This window comes from Nilaparvata lugens, chromosome 3, assembly GCF_014356525.2.
Source record: "Nilaparvata lugens isolate BPH chromosome 3, ASM1435652v1, whole genome shotgun sequence".
Lineage (NCBI taxonomy): Eukaryota > Metazoa > Arthropoda > Insecta > Hemiptera > Delphacidae > Nilaparvata > Nilaparvata lugens.
The window spans coordinates 21,012,312-21,032,876 of record NC_052506.1 but is presented as its reverse complement, the minus strand read 5'-3'; the positions used below and the strand labels follow the sequence as shown (position 1 = coordinate 21,032,876).

Genomic DNA, 20,565 nt, shown 5'->3' with positions numbered 1-20,565 from the left:
ACTCACACTGGCGCACAAGGAATCTTCCTTTTTCCGGTGTTTTTTCCTCGCCTATTGTATTCATAGGAGCATAATAATTATAGTTAAGCTGGGTTTACACCAAAGTTATTAACAAAATGTTAATAACCTAATCCGTATAGATTCTATAAGATTGAACGGAACTTGACAAACACATATGTTCATTATGTGTATGATAAGTTATGTTCAAACTAATCGAATCTATAAGGATTAAGTTATTAACATTTTGTTATTAACTTTGGTCTAAACGCAGCTTTACTGTTGATAGGATAATTAGATCTTTCTTTAATAATTATTATTATCTCTAATAAGGATATCATTACGTGATTATCTAATTAAATAAATTAGTAGTTCTTGAATTGTTATGTATGTATTTAGTTTAGTGCAGTAGCTTATATTTATTTTTGTTAAGCTTGTATTTTGTTTTTGGCATATAAATAATGTAATTTTCAAGTGTGTGAATGACAAATGACAACCACCTTACTCGGGTGGTTCGATGGAGTAAGTGATAACGCGCCGGTCTAAAAGAGAACCCGAGTTCGAATCTCGACGGGGGCAAAATGTTTTTGAACACAGCACAATCACATAGATACGGCCACCCCGTCTTTCGAAGACGGTAAGTCGTCGGTCCCGACTACTAAAAAGTAGTTGCCATCTCTCATCATCCCTCTCACTCATTACCCACGCACAAGCTTAAACCTAGCTCCGCAGTGCAGGCTGGTTGCTTGGCTGAATCGGACTAGGCGCTGAGACAGCAAATAATAGCAGCGTTGGTGGGAATGCGAGCGGCCGCAGTAAACCCAGCTCCGCAGTGCAGGCTGGATGCTTGTCTGACTCGGACTAGGCACTGAGACAGCAAGTAATAGCAGCGTTGGTGGGAATGCGAGCGGCCGCAGTAACATCTTCCACCCAGCAATGGTCGGCGTAGTTCCGCCTGGTGGACAGACGAAAGATCAATCCAGTCGGTTATTTGATCCCTCCAGCCAGGTTCAGCCAAGCAGCCGAGACAATAGAACAATGGAGTGACGGTCTTATTCGCGTTCATCAGCAGTTTTCTTTCTCATGACTATTTTTATTTTTGTGTGTCACTAATAACTCCAGTCACCAGTAAAAAGTTTCCAGAAACGTGGTGTACTACCATATTAATGACTTTTCAGGATGATTTTTAATTATTTAAAAATATTGTTGACATTCCGAGCCTTCAGGCTAAACTTGGGGTCGCTGAGAACGAATCTGCAATCAGAATTTCTCTATCACGAAAAAAACCCAGCTGTTGATCTTCCGGAAACTGTTAACAGTCATCCTGCAATGCGGCCGAAACACTTCCAAGCCAGACACCCATCTCAAATGACAACAACGCCAAGCTGTGAGAAACCATCCTGCACTGCGGCGGTTTACATCTTCCACCCAGCAATGGTCGGCGTAGTTCCGCCTAGCGGACAGACGAAAGATCAAACCAGTCGGTTATTTGATCCCTCCAGCCAGGCTCAGCCAAGCAGCCGAGACAATAGAACAATGGAGTGGCGGTCTTATTCGCGTTCATCAGCAATTTTCTTTCTCACGATTATTTTGATTTTTGTGTGTCAATAATAACTCCAGTCACCAGTAAACAGTCACCCAGAAACGTGGTGTACTACCATATTAATGACTTTTCATGATGATTTTTAATTATTTAAAAACATTGTTGACATTCTGAGCCTTTAGGCTAAACTTGGGGTCGCTGAGAACGAATCTGCAATCAGCATTTATCTATCACGAAAAATAACGAAAAAAATCCAGCTGATGATCTTCCGGCAACCGTTAACAGTCATCCTGCAATGCGGCCGAAACACTTCCAAGCCAGACACCCATCTCGAATGACAACAACGCCAAGCTGTGAGAAACCATCCTGCACTGCGGCGCTAGGTGAGCGCCGCTAAGAGCTTATGTGGGCATCACCCTCAGTATTATAATTATTACTACTACTACAGAATTTGGGATCGCTAAAACCAAATCCGAAATCAGAATCCTTATTTCTTCATTTTTAAGAAAGATAGATTTTGAGAAAAAGGGATGACGCGACAGACATAGAATCATCATGTGAAAGACACCACTTGACCTATTGTATCTCGATCAGGAGAGGTGGTTGCCTACCTAGAGGGGAAAAGACATGACAAAAGGCGGTTCCTGGCGCGCGATCATCATGTGAAAGACACAATTGAACTCAATGTACTTCGGCAAAAACAGATGAACACTGTTCAATGATCAATTGATCATGGTCCACGTCTCCTACTCCCAGGGGTGCCCACAAGGGGGGGGGGCATGGCGCAATTTGCGCCATCAACATTTTTGGGGGGGGGGGCATGATTTTTTGTATATTTTATGTCAACATTTTGAATTATGATTAAAAAATCAAGGTATTAAATAGAGATATCCTAATGTAGTTAATTTTTCCCACCTTTACAATGTTATATTTTGCTAAGTGTAACTCAATATAAAGCATAAGCACAATTAATAATATTTTGTATGCAGGAATTTTAGTAATTTTAAGCCTATGAGTTTGAAGGTAAATCTTTGACAAAAATAAATTATAACTTCATCATCCACTATTATTCTGATTTCCTTTGCTTCATTTTAATTTTTAATGGTCCTGTGTTTGAGTTTCCTTGCTGTTGCAAGAAATATGTGATATTTTTCTCATTTCCACAGTCTCGCCAGTTTTTCGATATAAACAGTAATGCAAGATCAATTTAGGGCAACTCAGCTTATAGAGCATGAAATTCTCTCTCATTTAAGACCAATCGCAAGTTTCTATCATGCATTGTACTCATTTTAGAGACTCTTTGATAACAGTAAAATCGCAAGAAAAATGAGAAAATAAAGATCATCATTCAATTGGCTGTAACTTTTGAACGGTATTGAAAACAGAAGTATATTTCATGGGAGTGGAAAGAGGAGAAAATTCATCACAACCTCGACCACTTTTTGGATTTTGCATCTGAAGTGTTCCACAAGATACGCAACGTTGCATATGCCAGACTGTGAGAATTGGGAAAATATCACAAATTTCTCGCACATTCAAAGTTGCGTATCTTGTGGAACACTTCAGATATAAAATCCAAAAAGTAGTCCTGCATAACCACTCAATTCATTGGAAATTTATTATCTTTAATATTATATAGAGAATGCTTTTTCTCGAAAAATTCAAGGTTCTCGAGATTAAATGGAAAACTTAAAAAAATCCAAAATTTTGGGGTGAAGTCGCCTTTTGGTGTGTCAGCAAATTTCAGATTAGAATTCAGCGCCCCAAAATATATATAGGACCATCGAAAAAAATTATTTCGGGGCTGTTTCCTGAAAAACGACCATTTGACTGGACTATAAGTTGTTATCCTATTATAATAGCGAGCAATTTATGTACATCTGTTTATATTTTTCTATTTCTATATCTGGTTATCTGGCTATCTGGTTATTTATGTTCAACGGATCTCGGAAACGGCTCTAACGATTTTAACGAAATTCGGAATATAGTAGGTTTATGATATCATCCCTGAGAAAACTCCCTGAAGGACATGAAAAGGATAATTCATCCTTGGAAAAACAGATGATGATTTCGTCTGTGAATAAATCACAGACGAAATATATTTTTCGTAGTGAATAAATCAAAATTCGGGTAAGTAACAGTTTTGGGCTGTGCCTGTTAGTACTCCCCCAATCATTTTAAAGAAATGATTATCAATGAAATAAATCTGTTTATGAAATAATCACAGTGGATTGAGATTAATTCGCAGAGGAATGCAAAAATTTCTCTCACAAAAGCATGTTAAATTTTAATCCTGATTCAAGTCACGTGAACCAAATCACAGAAGACCATCTCAAAAAGATAGCTTATCTGATGGGTTCTACTGGAATTAATCAGGATTAAAATTTAACCGGCTTTTGTACAACTGTCACTAAGTACCTGATTGAATTATGTACAAAAGTTCAACAGCTGAGTCATAATTTTGTCTCAGTCCCACACACATGCACTCGCTCACTCACTTCCATCATCAACAGACGCCGAAATTATCAGCTGTTTTTCCAAGGATGAATAAATTCTTTTAATGTCCTTCAGCGAGTTTCCCCAGGGATGAGACCTGGTGTAATCGAATTTTCATATTATAAACCTACTATGTTCTGAATTTCGTGAGAATCGTTAGAGCCGTTTTCGAGATCCGGTGAAATACAAACATATAAACATCTAAAAATTTAAACATCAAAACATCTAAACAGAAATTGCTCGTTTAATAGCATAGGATTTAGAATACCTAAACTTGCCGACATTATAATATAATATATATTATATTGTATGAATAAAATCGTTCCAAATTTGTATGAATGTTTACCAAGATTGCTATGCAATATTCTTTTGCAATAAAGAATTATCAATGATATTATTATTCAACTTTTTATAAGTAACCTTAACATTTAAAAAGCAAAGCCTCCCTTACTTATCTTTTAATATCCTATTAAAATATGTGTCATGTAGTTTTTCCTGATGTAATGAAGTTCTTTCTAGTCCTCCCGAACAAGAACGGGTGCACTGCTAGTCTCAAAAATAATATCAAAAAAATACTTTATTTCTATTTTAAAGAGATAAGAAACGATGGTATATAACTTAGACTATTTTTACAATATTATGAAAACAGAAAGAATTCCTCACAAGACCAAAGGTAAATAATGTCCTTTGGAAGATTAGAATGTAGAGGTGCGTACAGATATACGCGCCGCGAACATGAGCAATTCACTTTCAATCAGCTGATTATATCTGTATTTTTACAGAAACGGTAAAATAAAGTTATAAAAAGCTTGGCATCAGCTGATTAAAAGTGAATTACTCATGTTCGCGGCGCGTATATCTGTAAGCACCTTAAGATGTGATTTTATTGTCATACACTGACTAATGTTAAAAACTAAAGAGTTGGGAGTTGGGGTACTTTGGGGGGGGGTCATTACACATGGATTGGGGGGGGGCATTACACTTGAATTGGGGGGGGGGGGCATGCGCCATTGGCCTTGGGGGGGCTGGGCACCCCTGCCTACTCCTATCGTGTGAAACAGGCCTGATATTTAGATTTTTGTAGACTTTCTATGTAAATTCGATATATTTATTTATACATTGATAGATACAATATCATTCAATATATAATAATTATATTATTATACTATTTATAGTCTCTAGAGCAAGGTTTCACGTTAGTGCTTAGTTAGCGTCTACGTCGTCATTGCACCCACTTTCATGCAGTTGGCGTCGAAATGAAACAATGGACAAAAAGTTGTAAAAAACCTACAACTCGTCGTGTTGTTATGATATTGCCAGAATAGAAACTAGGCTTTATTATGAATATTATTTCTCAGTATGCAGTATGTTTTCAGCAATTCTAATACAAACACGAGTATCAGTTTCTGTTTTACCTGGAAGTAGAATGACATATTATGACTAATTTCAGTAGGCCTATCAGATCAGTTCAGATTAAGTTTATTGCGTTCCTAATAAATTTTACTGCTTGCTGCAAAGTTTCCAAGTCAATTAATTTAGAGACAATTTGAACCTTATAGATCATATTGTAGGAATGTAGGATGACAATTAAAATCATGACAATTTAAACAATTCAGAGAAGGAAGTTTCATTTTTCCCTATCAATTTGATCATGATGAGAGATAAAAAAGTTTCACTTTTGAGGTTATGAAAGATTGGATACCAGTAAACTCTACTTCAAGTTTCCAAAAATTCCCATCCAACACAAACGCTAAAAAATTTGAATGCAAGTGAACTTGACTAATGTAAACGCCCCTTTAGGTCTATTAACAAATATGCTGGGTGGCTACTATGAATCAGTCTTGCTGCTTCAAGTTACATTTTTTACAGCTTTTATCACCTCTTAGCTCCGAGAACAGACTGAAAAGATATTACATTATATCAATGCTAACTTAAAGTATAAGAATGAAACTGATTAAATATAATCCCAAAATGTTTGCTGTTAAATTATTGAAGTCTCCTGAATGGAACAAACATTGTTCACAGAGGAAATAGCTATAAGAAATTATAATTAAATCTACTTTTAAAAAAATTAAAAATGATTTTTGTGTGTTTTGAATTGTAAATTGAGTATGTGATTGATGAATGTTAAGTGACACATAACCTAGCTACATTTGGACTGTTGTATAAATTAGAATTGGAACCGTTTTGGGCTTATAAGCCTGTGGCACTTTTCTGTAAGTTGTGTAATTCTGAATGATTAAATAAATAAATAAATACTCTACTGCAAAATAATATTAATTAATCTGGCAGGGAAATCAAACCCAGTATCTCTAAATTTGGGTTGTCGTTTAATAAATTATTATCATAGAAATAATAATTGAATATCTTGAACATTTTTTCCGAGAAACGTTCAGAAGACATGAGAGATAAAATTAAGAGATATTTAGAATGGGGTAAATATCTTGGGAATGTATTTAGCATAAGATAACAAATAAGGATAATAATCAATTTAAAATGAAGTAATAATCAAGGTATTGCATGATAGATAAGAAATATCTATTGGCAAAATTGATGAATTACTTATAAAATAAAATTAGTTCGACAGAAATGAATTCAAAAACGCATTCTACAAACATCTTGACGGTAGTAACAAAATTATGGTATTAGTATAGTATATTTGATACAACTGAGGAGAAATATGGCATTATTTAATACATTATTATCAAGATTAGATTAATCAAGGAGTAACAATGTCTAGAGATAAGGAAAATTAATTCAGAATATTATCCAGTGATTTCTATCAGTTATTGAATCAACAGAATGAAATGATGATGATTCATTTTTAAACTGGTAAGAAGTGTGCTTATGACTGCGTCACAGAGAATTAATCAATATTGATTACAATTTTATTTAGAACTATTCTATTTCAAGTGACTTAGCAAAATAACCTAAAGCTGTATTTGGTTGATCCTTTACAAATTCTAATAAGCGTCAAACGAAAATTTTGTTTGTAGCTTACTCTTGGTAGAGTAGACATTATAGACAATTTTGCCCTATCAAATAAAATAGTAATTCTATTCAAATTCAGGTCAGGGAATATTATTTTATTTTACATGTGCCAAAGTATGATACCACAAACTAGTTGTTTCTATGGAAACTAGTTTCCAATCAGAATTGAACTTTTTATTTGTTTATTTATTCAATCAACATGTACAATATTATTATACTTGAATGAAAAGGCACAACAACCCTAGTTGAAACATACTAGTTGTTTCTATGGAAATCTACTACTTTCTATTCATAATTGAACATTATTTCCATTTATTCAATCATGTAAAAATTATACTTATATGAAAAGGCACAACAGACTGTTACTCAAAACTGTCCCTTTCTAATTTATACTACAGTCCAAATCAAATGTATGTTATGTCACTTGATAATTTACAATTGAAAACAAACAAATTTTCAATTGAGTAATTATGAATAATTAATTATTACAGCGTAAAGGCTACACTGCAATTACATTGAAATTACATTGTTTTTTATTGTACTACTCCTTATTTTGTAATTATTTAATTTACACATACACAAAATCAAAACAATGATTGGGAGAGAAATAACAGAATTGATCTAAAACTATTTCTTTCCTAAATTAAGAAAGTTGATAGTTTTTCCTGTAAAATTAATAAACGTCTATTCTATGAGTAGATAGAAAGTGAAAATGAAATTAAATTGAAAAGTTGAGCTCACCTGAGATGGAACACACGTGAAGCCCTGAGCTCTGGGGAAGTAGAAGACGGACACATTGTTGAATCCGATTGACTTCTTCTGCTTTTTCTGCGAGGGGCCGGCGGCGCTTTCCGTCTCCGGCTCACTCCTGGCACGCTTCAGACTGCTCTTCATGACTCGCGGCTGATGACTGGCTGAAGGCACGGCCAATTGACTGTAGTCAGCTGACAGAAACCCGGCCTCCGTTTTCGGTTGGATGTAGCCAAAGTCAGCCTCCGACAATGCACGAGCAGTGTCCCACTCCCCACTCGCCTGACCACTTTCAGGTGCTCCCTTCGCAACCACATTCAGCTCCTCTGACGACAACGAGTCCGTTCTCACCGCCAGCCGTTCATCCGACAAATCGGAGCCCAAGCCAGAGTCGCTGCCATCCGATCTATCACCAAGCAACGTCTCCTCCGTCCTGTCTGTGTAGCTCTGTAGATTCTCAGCTCCGGGTGCTCCGTTGTAGTTACTGGTCTCTTTAGCTGATTGTTGTGAGTTGGTGGCAGCACTGTTCTCATCACCTAACCTACATGACAGCAAATTGTATGGAATCTCTGGTTCGTACCCCGACGTCTTCAACTCAAAACCGTAATCATTAGTACACTCAGATGTTATCACAGTTTCGGTATACATAGGTGGATTGTTCCCAATTGTTTCCAGTGTACACTGCAACTCTTCTCCCATAAGATTTACATTGTCGAACCCAATTTTGACATCGGGATCGCTGACGCCAATCTCAACTTCCACACAATCTTGAGCAATCTCCTTGCTGTGTGAATTGTGACTCTTCTTCAACAGAAGCACATCGTCACTGGTTTTGAACTCCATGGACTGGTTGAATGGTATTTCTTGTATACCAGCTACTTTCACAACATCTGTTTGCCTGCTGGCTTCTTCAAAATCAAAGTCAACCGGGAAGTCGTCACAGGATGTGAGCGTCTCATGTGACGAAGTTGCAAGGGATGTGATTGAATTTGGATGACGACTCTCAGATTTCACACAAATATTTTTACCGCGTAACTTGCCACTCTCCAAACTAGTCTTAGAAACATCACTGCCACCTGAATTCGGCTCAACACTTGAAACATCGTTAAAAGTTGTCGATTCAACAGAATTTGTGTTGGGAGAAGTATTCGTGTTGTTATTACTGTGCAATTCTTTATTGTGATTTTTGGGTTGTGTCGAATCTTGATATTCAAAAAATTTAGAATTTCCTTGGCTTTTGAAGGCCTCTGTTTTATTGGAATTTTTGGTCTGTAGCTGTAAGCCTTTTGTGTTGGATTTTACCTGATTGGAGTCAGTTGAACTGGAGTTGTGCTTTTCTTTGTCAATAGAAATGTCAATATTCGTCGAGGTTTGAAGAGTTGGTCCACCTAGATCCGCACACTGGTCAGCACCCTGTATTGAGTTGCACCGCTCAGAATTAGAAACGTCCTTATCAACATTTTCTGAAGAATTAATAACTGTCCTATTATTTTCCACCTCCTTGACACTTCCACTGTTCAAAGGATTAGAAGTATCACAATGATCACCCATCGAAATTCAACTAAATGATTTTGCTCAATAAAACAAAACTGACAATTTTAATAGGAGAATTTGAAAAAGTTCTACTCGATTTTTAAAAGTTCTCCTATGTATTTGTGAAGAGTGGCAGCCCTGCTGAGAATTTATCATGCACTAATACAATGCCGGTTGATGTTCCCATGTTTTTATCTTGATCCTCTTCTTAGAGCGCATTAATAGCGCTTCAATACTGCAGATTTATGTAGTCAAGGATTCCAGCCCCTGCAAACAATAAATAAGAATAAGTTTAATCAACTGCAAAATCAACATCATAAACAAATCATACTGATTGAAATGTAAGAACACTAATATATTGTTAATAAGATTCATATAATACAGTATTTGTTCCTTTGTTTCACGTTTCTGAACTTTTTTCAGAAATAGACGAATGTAATTTTTTCTACTTTAAGCGCTCATAAAAAGATCAATAATGTAAAACAAAGGAACAAACTATATCTTTCCTACTAAATCCTTAGAATTCGCGATTTTGACTATCAGTTTTCTAGTCCAGTGACGTATATAGAATATATTGGGTGGGGGGGTGCCAAGGTTAATGTTAGGTCAAGTGGTTATAAGTAACACCCCATGATACTTAATATCAGTTTTGCTGCTCATATTCATAGGGTAATTTGCGCTGAACGCCCTTTTTACTTTACCGTCAGGCCGTCAAAAATTCAGATTACTGTACTTTTCTCTGTAATTACTGTACTGATTTTTCTTCATATTCATTATTTATTATTTCAAAGGGGGGGGGTGTCTAGGCACCCTCTACATACGCCCCTGATCTAGTCATTGACTTTTTCAAATATGGGCCTATAAAAAAACTATACAGGGTGTCTTACCGAGGTTGTAACAGCCGTTAACCATAGATTCTACTCGACATTTCTGACAAAAAATGTTCAGTTAACTTTTTTCCTATCGACCTTAGTTTTCGAGATATATCGATTTTTCGATATTTTCAGAATATGCCTACTTCCGGTCATTAAAAACTCAATAACTGGATAACTACAGATCGAATTTCAATTTCAAGGGTATTGTTGGAAAGAGAAAAACATTTCTAACAAGATTAATGTAATTTTATATGTTGTTAGAAATTTTGTAGTTTTTTATTAGGGATTAAACTTGAAAAAATGCTATTCTTCAAATTCAAAGTCAAATTTCAAACCGTTTTTCTCGATTTTTCTACGGGTAATTATAGTAGTTTTAATATTTCAAAAACTTCTCCATTTCATAAGCTTTCGAATGAGTATAAATTTGAAAAGCTAAGTTCCATGATAAAGTGTTCAAAACTGCTAAAATCTGGAATGAACACCTTCAAAATGAGGACATTCACAAACAGCATGCATCAAGTGGTGATCCTAAGGGTGAAATCACCTGATTTCTCTCTGACAATATTCACAAGTTTTAATCAACATTTTAACATTCTACAATGATATGACTTTTTCAATAACTTGCATTATTCCCTGTAGGTACTACAAATCCTGAATAAAATAACAAGAAGTGTATGTTTCAGCCTATTTTCTGTATAGTTTTCAGTGTGCTTTCCAGTTAATTGGCATGATATGTATCAACTTTGGCTAGTAGAGAAGTGTTCGCGTTCATTAGCATGAGATTTACCTTGTTTGAGTACTTGACCATGTTATTGGTGTATGGAGGGCGTGGATGTAATTCGAGAGAGGCAGAGAGAGTATACATGAGACGTTTTCCTGAGCGAAAACACACATCTCATAACACGTCATTAAGATTGTCATATGTCGAAATGGTGAGGGTCTAGGATCAGTTTCAAGGTACGAGAGGCCCGTCTTAATTTCTCAAGCTTTTGAGAATCTTATTCTAAAGTATTACGAGCACAATCATCGATCCAGTATCCGGCGGGCAGCTGGAATGTTGGATGTTTCAAGAATGATAGTTCAAAGAATATTGAAGAACAATAACTTTCGACCATTTCATGATACCCCAGTTCATGAGTTCAATGAAGCTGATAATGTTTCAAGGATGCAGTTTTGCCGTTGGATCTTAGCACAAGATTGTGTTTCAAACATTTTATGGACATATCACAGATAAAAGTACATTCACAAGAACTGGTGCTGTAAATTTCTACAATACACATACATGGACCTTTCATTTTCCTTGCAAGAATAAATGGTGAAGTTTTTATGGACTTTCTGGTCAATGAGCTTAACGAATTGATGGAAGACGTGCCTCTCAATTTGAGGCAGAATATGTGGCTCCAGTTGGATGGCTGCCTCCCTCATTATGCTAGAAACGTCCGTGTGTGGCTTGATAACAATTATGCTGGGCGGTGGATTGGCCGAGGTGGACCAGTAAGTTGGCCACCATGCTCACCTGATCTTACTCCAATGGACTTCTACTTTTGTAGGGTTGTAAAAAGTGAAGTTTACAGAGAACCTGTAGAGACCAGAGAGGAACTGATTTTCAGAATTCGATTAACGTTTAAAATGATGAAGACACGGCCCAACGAAGTGAGACGGGCAACTCGAAGCTTGATAAACGGCAGCAGAAGTTGCATAAACAGAAATGAAGGCTATTTTGAATTTCGTGTCAGCAGTGAGCATGATATTTAACTTGATTACCATATGAATGATTGCCATCAGTTTTTTTTAATTCTGTCAATTCATCTACTTTGAATTATTATTCTATGAATCAATTTTGTTGGATCTTGTAAAAGTGCATGTTTAATATTTTATAATTATATGATTTAGGCTATATGCTACCGAAAATAATGCATGCTGTTTGTGAATTTCCTCATTTTGATGGTGTTCACCCCAAATATTAGTAGTTGTGAACACTTTATCATGGAACTTACCTTTTCGAATTTATACTCATTCGAAAGCTTATGAAATGGAGAAGTTTTTGAAATATTGAAACCACTATAATTACCCGGAGAGAAAACGGTTTGAAATATGACATTGAATTTGAAGAATAGCATTTTTCAAGTTTAATCCCTAATAAAAAACTACAAAATTTCTAACAACATATAAAATTGCATTAATCTTGTTAGAAATGTTTTTCTCTTTCCAACAATACCCTTGAAATTGAAATTCGACCAGTAGTTTTCCAGTTCTTGAGTATTTAATGACCGGAAGTAGGCATATTCTGAAAGTATCGAAAATCGATATATCTTGAAAACTAAGGTCGATGGGGAAAAAAGTTTACTGGACATTTTTTGTCAGAAATGTCGAGTAGAATCTAAGATCAACGGCTTTCTTGTTCAAATTTCAAATAGAATATCAAGAAATAAAAATAAAAAATCGAAATACCCTTTTTTTGTTTTTTTTACTCCCATCATGTTTCAACAGAAATTACATTTTCAAGTGAGTGATGGCGAATCAACTAGATATTATTCAAGTAGAATCCATGGTCTTTGGTTGTTTTTTGAAAAACAACCTTTTGTGAGACACTTATTTGTATAAAAAAGCGAAATGGCCCTGTTTCATTCACTCACTTATTCATATGAACAGAACTGAAAATCTCCTGAACCAAATAGCCTACATTCAAAATTGGCATGTATGTTCAGTTGGCCTTCTACAGGCACACTAAGATCGGATTAAACAAAAATACAAAGATACGCCCAAAATCTGCGTTTTCCTGCGTTTTCTTAGCTTTTTCAAGAACTAATTGGCAAAAAATGTTTGAATTTGGTATACAGGCTCAGCTTGAGTCTACAAATTTAGCATTCAATTCAATTCAATAGAATTTGAGAGGACTTCATGCACTTGATAGACGTTTCAACTGCGTTTTCCTAGCGTTACATCGCGTTACTGTATTTTTCTGCGTTTTCTCAAATTTTCCAAGAAGTAATTCAGAGAAGATGTTCAAATTACAGAAGATCAGCTAGGGTCTAGTAGTTTGTCTTGAAAGGACTAAAAAATTATGCCAAAGATACGCCCGATATAGGTGATTTTACAGCGTTTTCCAAGCGTTCACCAGCGTTTTTTCTGTGTTTTTCACATTTCTCAAGAGCTCATAGAGAGAAAATGTTCAAATTCAATACACAGGTTCAGCTAATATTTACAATGTTGTATAAGATGTTTTTGTTGGAGAACGTGAAAATTACGCAAAATATACGCCCAAAATCGGCGTTTTCCTCCGTTCATTTGCGTTTTCTCAGCTTTATCAAGAGCAAATGAACAGAAAATGTTCAAATTTGGTTCAGATTTTCAGCTGGATACAAGAAATTTTGTGTTAGAAAGACTTCAAAATTTCGCCATGGATACGCCCAAAATCGGTGTTTTTCTGCTTCTTAAGCTCGGGACACATATAACCGCACCGAGCCCGTGCCGAGGTACGGCCGAGCTACGTCCGCGACACGGTGATGATGGTAGGAGAACACACATATCCGTACGACAGCCGAGCGGCAGCAGTGTCTCAGTTCTGTAGTGCTACTGTGGTCTGATTTTTATTGTTAATAATATAACACTATTAAAGCTTGTTACATTCGATTTAAATTTATATTTTCAATTTTAAACTAATTACCTGTAGACGATGAGAATCAAAGTGCTGGCATATATTTCGGTGCATAACAATACTACAATCAGTCATGTATCGGAAAAATATACCAGCAATAAAATTGTTATCTTCTGCTTTAAACGTAATGAGTTTTAAATTCAAAATTTAAGACACAGTCACGGGTTCCTTCTTTTATACTTTTTGTTGTTTTTTTAATTATTTATTATAGTATGTCTATCATACCTTTGGCGTGACTTCTTATTTGGTTATACTTTCACTTTTGGTTAAACTTATTTTCCGTTCAACCATATTTCTCATCACTTTGATCATAAAAAACTGGAAAATTCCGTATCTCATTATTATTTTATTATTTAATTACAAATTATAAAAAAAATTTTAATTATTTATTATTCATAATTTTATTTTTATAATTATTTTATTATTTAAATATTATTTTTTTATTAGTCGGTGACGGCCCGGGCACGGCTCGGGCGTCAAACACGGTTACGGTGCTGACGCGGTGCGGTAGTATGTATCCCTACACGTTTGAAAGCATTTGTTTTCTCACTCGCCGTAGTACGTCCGTCACACGGCCGTGCCGCGGCGCGGGTTCGGTGCGGATATGTGTGTCCCGGCCATTATCAGTTTTATGAGAAGTGACAGAATAGTTTGAAATTTGGTACAATGGTTCAACTAAAGTGTACAAATGTTGTATTGAGAGTGCTTGGAAATGAAGCCGAATATACTTCCCAAATAGGAGTTTTCCCGGCGTTTTTCTTTTGTTTTGCTTTTTCCAGCTTTTTTGAAAACAAATGAAGAGACCTGTTAGAACAGAGATTCAGCTGGAGTCTAGAGAAATTGTGTAGAGATACCTTCAAGATTCTGCCATGGATTACTGGACTTTCAAATCTGATCTCGTTACACGAGTTCTGTTTGGATAATGGCGGTGATAGGTGCTCAAACAGGGTTCCTTTTCTACAGTTTTTTAATACATTCGTCTAAATTTTTCACGTGCATTGGACTTGAGAGGGTAAAATCAAAGTTATGTTAGATCTGTACATAATTTGTTTTGAAGAAATAGACTGAAAAACAATAATTCTCACATCTTAATGACTTTACGGAATTGATAGTCATAATCAAAATGGAGAGACATTTCTTCAAACCTAAGACACACAGTAAATATAAACTTTTTCGAGAACTGTTGAATTGGAAACGTTAATATCCGGTTCAGAGACTTAGCTAAGGTCTAAAAATGATATTATAGAAAGAGCTTCAATAGTTTGCCAGCGATATGAGCGAAATCGGCGTTTTCCTGCATGGTCTCAGTCAATTGGTGATCGATTGTCAATCGAGCCTAAAAGTCTGTATTTGACGGGAGGAAGCAAGCTCAAATGAAGATAGTCCAGTCAATATAGACATAGAAAAGGGGGTGTGCTTGCAATTTATATGGTAGTTCTGATTTTTTAATATATCATTTGGGTACATAAGAGAAGTTCAGAACCAATTTCTTCGTGAAAAATTTCCTTGTGCTAGATACAGAGTGGCCCAAAAACCTCGTATTTTCGGCTCGTTTTCCAGTTTTCAGCTATTTCTGCAAAATCTCGTAATCGGACAGAAAAATTTGCTCCCGCCTTTTTTTAGATCATCAAATTCTGAATAAAATGAGATCATACGGAACTCTCTATCTCCAATGAGTACTGAGTTATGATTTTTCAAAAAATGAGTGAAATTTGAAGGAAAAATCAATTTTGATGAATTTTAGTTTTTGATCAACAATATCTTCCGATTGTTAACATTTAGATGTATACCTAGTTCAAAATCCCTCTGGGCGTATTTTTGTGCTCTACAATCTGAGATCAGGGAGAGCGCTCTATCTCAAATAGACTTCCTGGTTCACCTAACAACAATGCTCCTTGTATTGTGAAAAAATACCTAATTTTCAGCTTCAACCATCATCACCAAATACATTGTCTTCACATTGATATTTCGCACAATGACATGAGATCATAAGATCATGTTCTATGAGATTCACCAGCTAGATGAACTTCATTTCAGTATTTCCTAGTGGAAAGGCGCGCTTAAGGACACCTCAAGGATCAACATTTCAAACACTTATAATTTTTGACACAATGCTCAGATTTCATCGTACTACATTTCATTCTTCTCGGCTCGTCAAGGCGGTTCAGAATCATGCATCATAAGTCAAATTCGGTCGAAAAATGAAAAATTTATTGTTAAGTGTATTTATATTCCATATTCCATAGCCCATATTCCAATACACAAAAAATGGCCGATTTCTATATTCAAAGCTCTGTATCTCTATAACCCATTATTATAAAAATCATTACTTGATCTTGAAAAATGCAATAGCATTTTTTTCTTTCATCTGCTGTGAACGATTCATGAAAAAATATGTTTGTAAAGTGAGATTTTATTGTTGAAAAAAATCCGGAAATTGTAGATATTTTTCTCATATCAACAGTTTTTGGCAGTTCTATGATATGCCAGAGTGATCCAAGATGGATTTTAGGCAGCTGAGCTCATAGAGGATGAATTTATCTACAATCAATCGTGACTTTCTATGATGTATCAGACTCGTTTTAGAAACTCTTGATCAACAGTAAAATCACGAAAGAAATGTAAAAACTGAAATCGCCATTTGTAAAATCTCCTGTAACTTTCGAATTCTATTGGTATTATTTTATTGGAGTGGGTAGAGGGGGACAATTTTCACAACCTCACTTGATTTGGAAATTTTATCAGAGGTATTTCACAAGACTTGCAGCTTTGAATATAGAAATTGGTCATTTTTTGTGTATTGGAATATGGGCTTAAGTACACTCAACAATAAATTTTTAATTTTTGACCGAATTTGACTTATGAAGCATGATTCTGGACCGCCTTGACGAGCCGAGAAGAATGAAGTGTAGTACGATGAAATTTGAGCATTGTGTCGAAAGTTATAAATGTTTGAAATAATAAATTAAATTGATCTGATCCTTGAGGTGTCCTTAAGCGCGCCTCTCCACTAGGAAATACTGAAATGAAGTGCATCTAGCGGGTGATTCTCATAGAACATGATCTCATGTCATTGTGCAGATATCAATGTGAAGACAATGTATTTGGTGATGATGGTTGAAGCTGAAAATTAGGTGTTTATCACAATACAAGGAGCATTGTTGTCAGGTGAACCAGGAAATCTATTTGAGATAGAGCGCTCTCCCTGATCTCAGATTGTAGAGCACAAAAATACGCCCAGAGGGATTTTGAATTATACTAAAATTCATCACAATTGATTTTTCCTTCAAATTTCACTCATTTTTTGAAAAATCATAACTTTCAAAAATCAAAACTCATTGGAGATAGAGAGTTCCGAATGATCTCATTTTATTCAGAATTTGATGATCTAAAAAAGTCGAGAGCAAATTTTTCTGTCTGATTACGAGATTTGGCAGAAATAGCTGAAAACTGGAAAATGAGCCGAAAATACGAGGTTTTTGGGCCACCCTGTATCTAGCACAAGGGAATTTTGCATGAAGAAATTGGTTCTGAACTTCTCTTATGTACCCAAATAATATATTAAAAAATCAGAACTACCATATAAATTGCATGCACCAATGTATATAGTGACTGGACTAAGATTGCAGGCGAGCAAAGCGAGTCTGCTGTTCTCATCTTTCGATGATTTAACCGGGTTTCAGGTAGCGGAGCCCTATCGTCTTCGCTTCCTTGACGGATAAGGCGAGCGAAGTGAGCCTGTCGGCCAGGCGCGGATCCATGGGGGAAGGGGAATTTCCCCCATTTTTTCCAAGTGGTGTTTAAAAAACTACAGTTACTACTGTCATAGAATAAAACAATCTGAAATAAGTTTTAAATTTCTAGTATAACTAGAATAGGCTACGTTTTCTCTGCTATCGTAGTTGCAGAAATAAATATAAAAATACCTTACATTTGAATGAACATATTCAAAATCTATTTATTATTAAAAAAATAAAGCTCTCAAATGCTAATATTGATTAAATTCAAGTGGGAGTAAATGAAAGTATAATAAACTCTCGACTCTTAGCGGTCTTGCTGGTATTGGTGGAGAGGAACGTAATACAGGAATGAAAAGTTAACATTACATCAGCTATACCGGCATCAGGATGAGTTATGTATAAATTTATATATTTATTTACAAGACTGAAGTGAAAATGAATGAAATTCAGGGGTGAAACATTTACAATAAAAAAAGGAATTAGTCAATAAATCGATTGAAAGAAAATATATCTTAGTACTACATGATACCGGTAAGTAGCAGAAAATCAATTTGCATTCTATTCATTTAATTAAGCCTACAAAAACAATACAAGTGTTTAGGTTGATATGGGCTGATTCAGAAAATTGATATGTAAATCAATTTTGATTGAGTATATTATTGGATAAGATAAACCAAACTGTTTAAATTTGAATTGCCATTGTTGAAATACAATCACAATAATTCTATTTGAATGTTAATTTTCATGTAATTAGTTCTGAAATATTCAACTCTACGTCATACCTTTTATTACATTCATAATAGAACGTTTTGAAAGAAGCTTCAAGGTAGCCAAATAATTATTTTCAGAATAATTTTTATTGCAAATAAAACATGAGATAACAAACATATATTTTAAAATAAATGATTTTAATTACTGAATATATTTGGATAGAATCAGTTTTGATTCACTTCTGCTGGTTCTCTCACAATAATTGACTTAATAAAAATTTATTTCAAGGATTTCTAAAAATATTTGAAGGAATAATTTGGATAGAACAATAATTATTAATGTATAAAACCTCCTCTCAGATTTGAAATTCTGGTTAATTATTATTCGGAATCTTATCGCTTGATCTGTATAGTATTTCGTATTAAAATAACATGTGAATCGTATTTTGCCTTGTGTTGATGATGGACGAAACACTGTCTATTTGCCAAATTTTGAATTTATTTGCCAAAAACAATTTATTGGTACCAACACGATGTACAAGCAATGACATGTAAATTTGATGAACCTAGTTGTAACAAACCAGTTTTAGATTTTGAGCCACTAACCGTGTGATATTAAACGATTTGAATTACAATTGATTTACTGGTAGATTTAAGGATATTGATCCTCTATTAGTGCCACTAACTACTGGTTTAATAACCACCTGGGAAAAAGAGCATGACAGCTCCTTGTAACCCCCAAATACAAAAGGGAAGAAAAGGAAGTGTGCTTGAACAATATGATATAGAGTCACACACAATTCACTTCCAACTATAAGCATTGATTTAAAAAAATGGGAAGCCATGATCACTCCTGATGTTGTTGATGAAGAATACTTACAGTGAAACTCAATTGAGCAATGGTTGCCACCAGCAAGAAACTTGTTTATCTTATTCTTTATTCATGTTAACAAATGACACTGATATTTTTTCATTTTTGTTTGGTGATTAATTTACTCTATTGTACCAGAACAAGTACCAGTCACCAATCTAATACAGACGATGTCCATGCAGTTTTGTCATAATTATGACAAAATTTTTAACAAATATTGATTCACATAGCGGCCGGTTTTAATTATTGTCAATATTAATAAAGTTTGGATTCGATTATTGATTTACATAGCGGTCGGTTTTGCAATTATTATTGTCAATAAATTATCCTATAATAAAGTTTGGATTCGATGAAACGTTTAAAATTAACGTGTCTATTTTAATGGTAATTGATTATACTTTACATTAAAAGCAAAACTATAATCATCTGCGTAGGGATTTTGCAATAGATATCCACAATTAGTAGAATAGTTCAAATAAAAAGCAATCAAGTTAAATAAAGAGTGGTTGTTACTATTAAAAATATTTTAAATGAAATTATTTTATAATTTCTTCATATTGTAGCCAATTTATATTGCGTATTTTTTTCTATTTGAATACTTATTATACAGAGTGAGTCATATGTATGGGAACCCTTCAATGAGTTGGAGACTGTTGTAGGTATAAGTTATAATACTGTAACTTTCAGGATAAGTTATTGGTCAAATACTATACCTTTTGACATGCAACTGAATTTCTACCCCTCATAAGGGGGTGACTTAGGGGTAGTAACTCGAATATTTTAAATGTAAACACCCATTGTGTGGTACATCATTTTAAAGGTATTTTTACAAGAAAGATGGCATCGATGAAAATGTTCTATGATGCTTGTATCCAAAATGACGGCTGATTGAAGTTTTAGTTTTTAAAGAAATGAGGGATTGTAACTCAAATATTTTGAATGTAAACACCCATTGTGTGATACATCATTTTAAAGGTCTTTTCAAAACGAGAAAGATGACATCAATGAAAATGTTCTATGATACTTTCATCAAAAATGGCGGTTGATTAAAATTTATCAATATTATTTTTTTAAAAACTAAAACTTCAATCAGCCGCCATTTTGGATGCAAGTATCATAAAACATTTTAATTGATGTTGGCTCTCTTGTTTTAAAAAGGCCTTTAAAATGGGTGTTTACATTTAAAATATTCGAGTTACAACTCCTAAGTCAACCCCTTATGAGTGGTCGAAATTCAGTTGTACGTCAAGAGGTATAGTATTTGACCAATAACTTATCTTGAAAGTTACAGTATTATATCTACAACAGTCTCCAATTTATTGAAGCATTCCCATACATATGACTCACTCTGTATGTAAGCCTATAAGTGATGTGAACCGTTGGAATTTGAATATTAATATT

The 20,565-nt window shown here is 34.8% G+C and overlaps 1 protein-coding gene across 3 annotated transcripts in view; it reads right to left on the bottom strand.

The window, feature by feature from the left end:
• LOC111057239 overlaps positions 1–20,565 on the bottom strand; it is a 94,825-nt gene that overhangs the window by 27,403 nt on the left and 46,857 nt on the right. For all 3 annotated transcript variants that reach the window (XM_039423249.1, XM_039423251.1, XM_039423250.1), the window contains exon 3: positions 7,769–9,577. In XM_039423249.1, coding sequence (XP_039279183.1) covers positions 7,769–9,328 — 1,560 coding nt within the window. In that variant the 5' untranslated portion in view covers positions 9,329–9,577. The remainder of the gene's footprint in view (positions 1–7,768; positions 9,578–20,565) is intronic.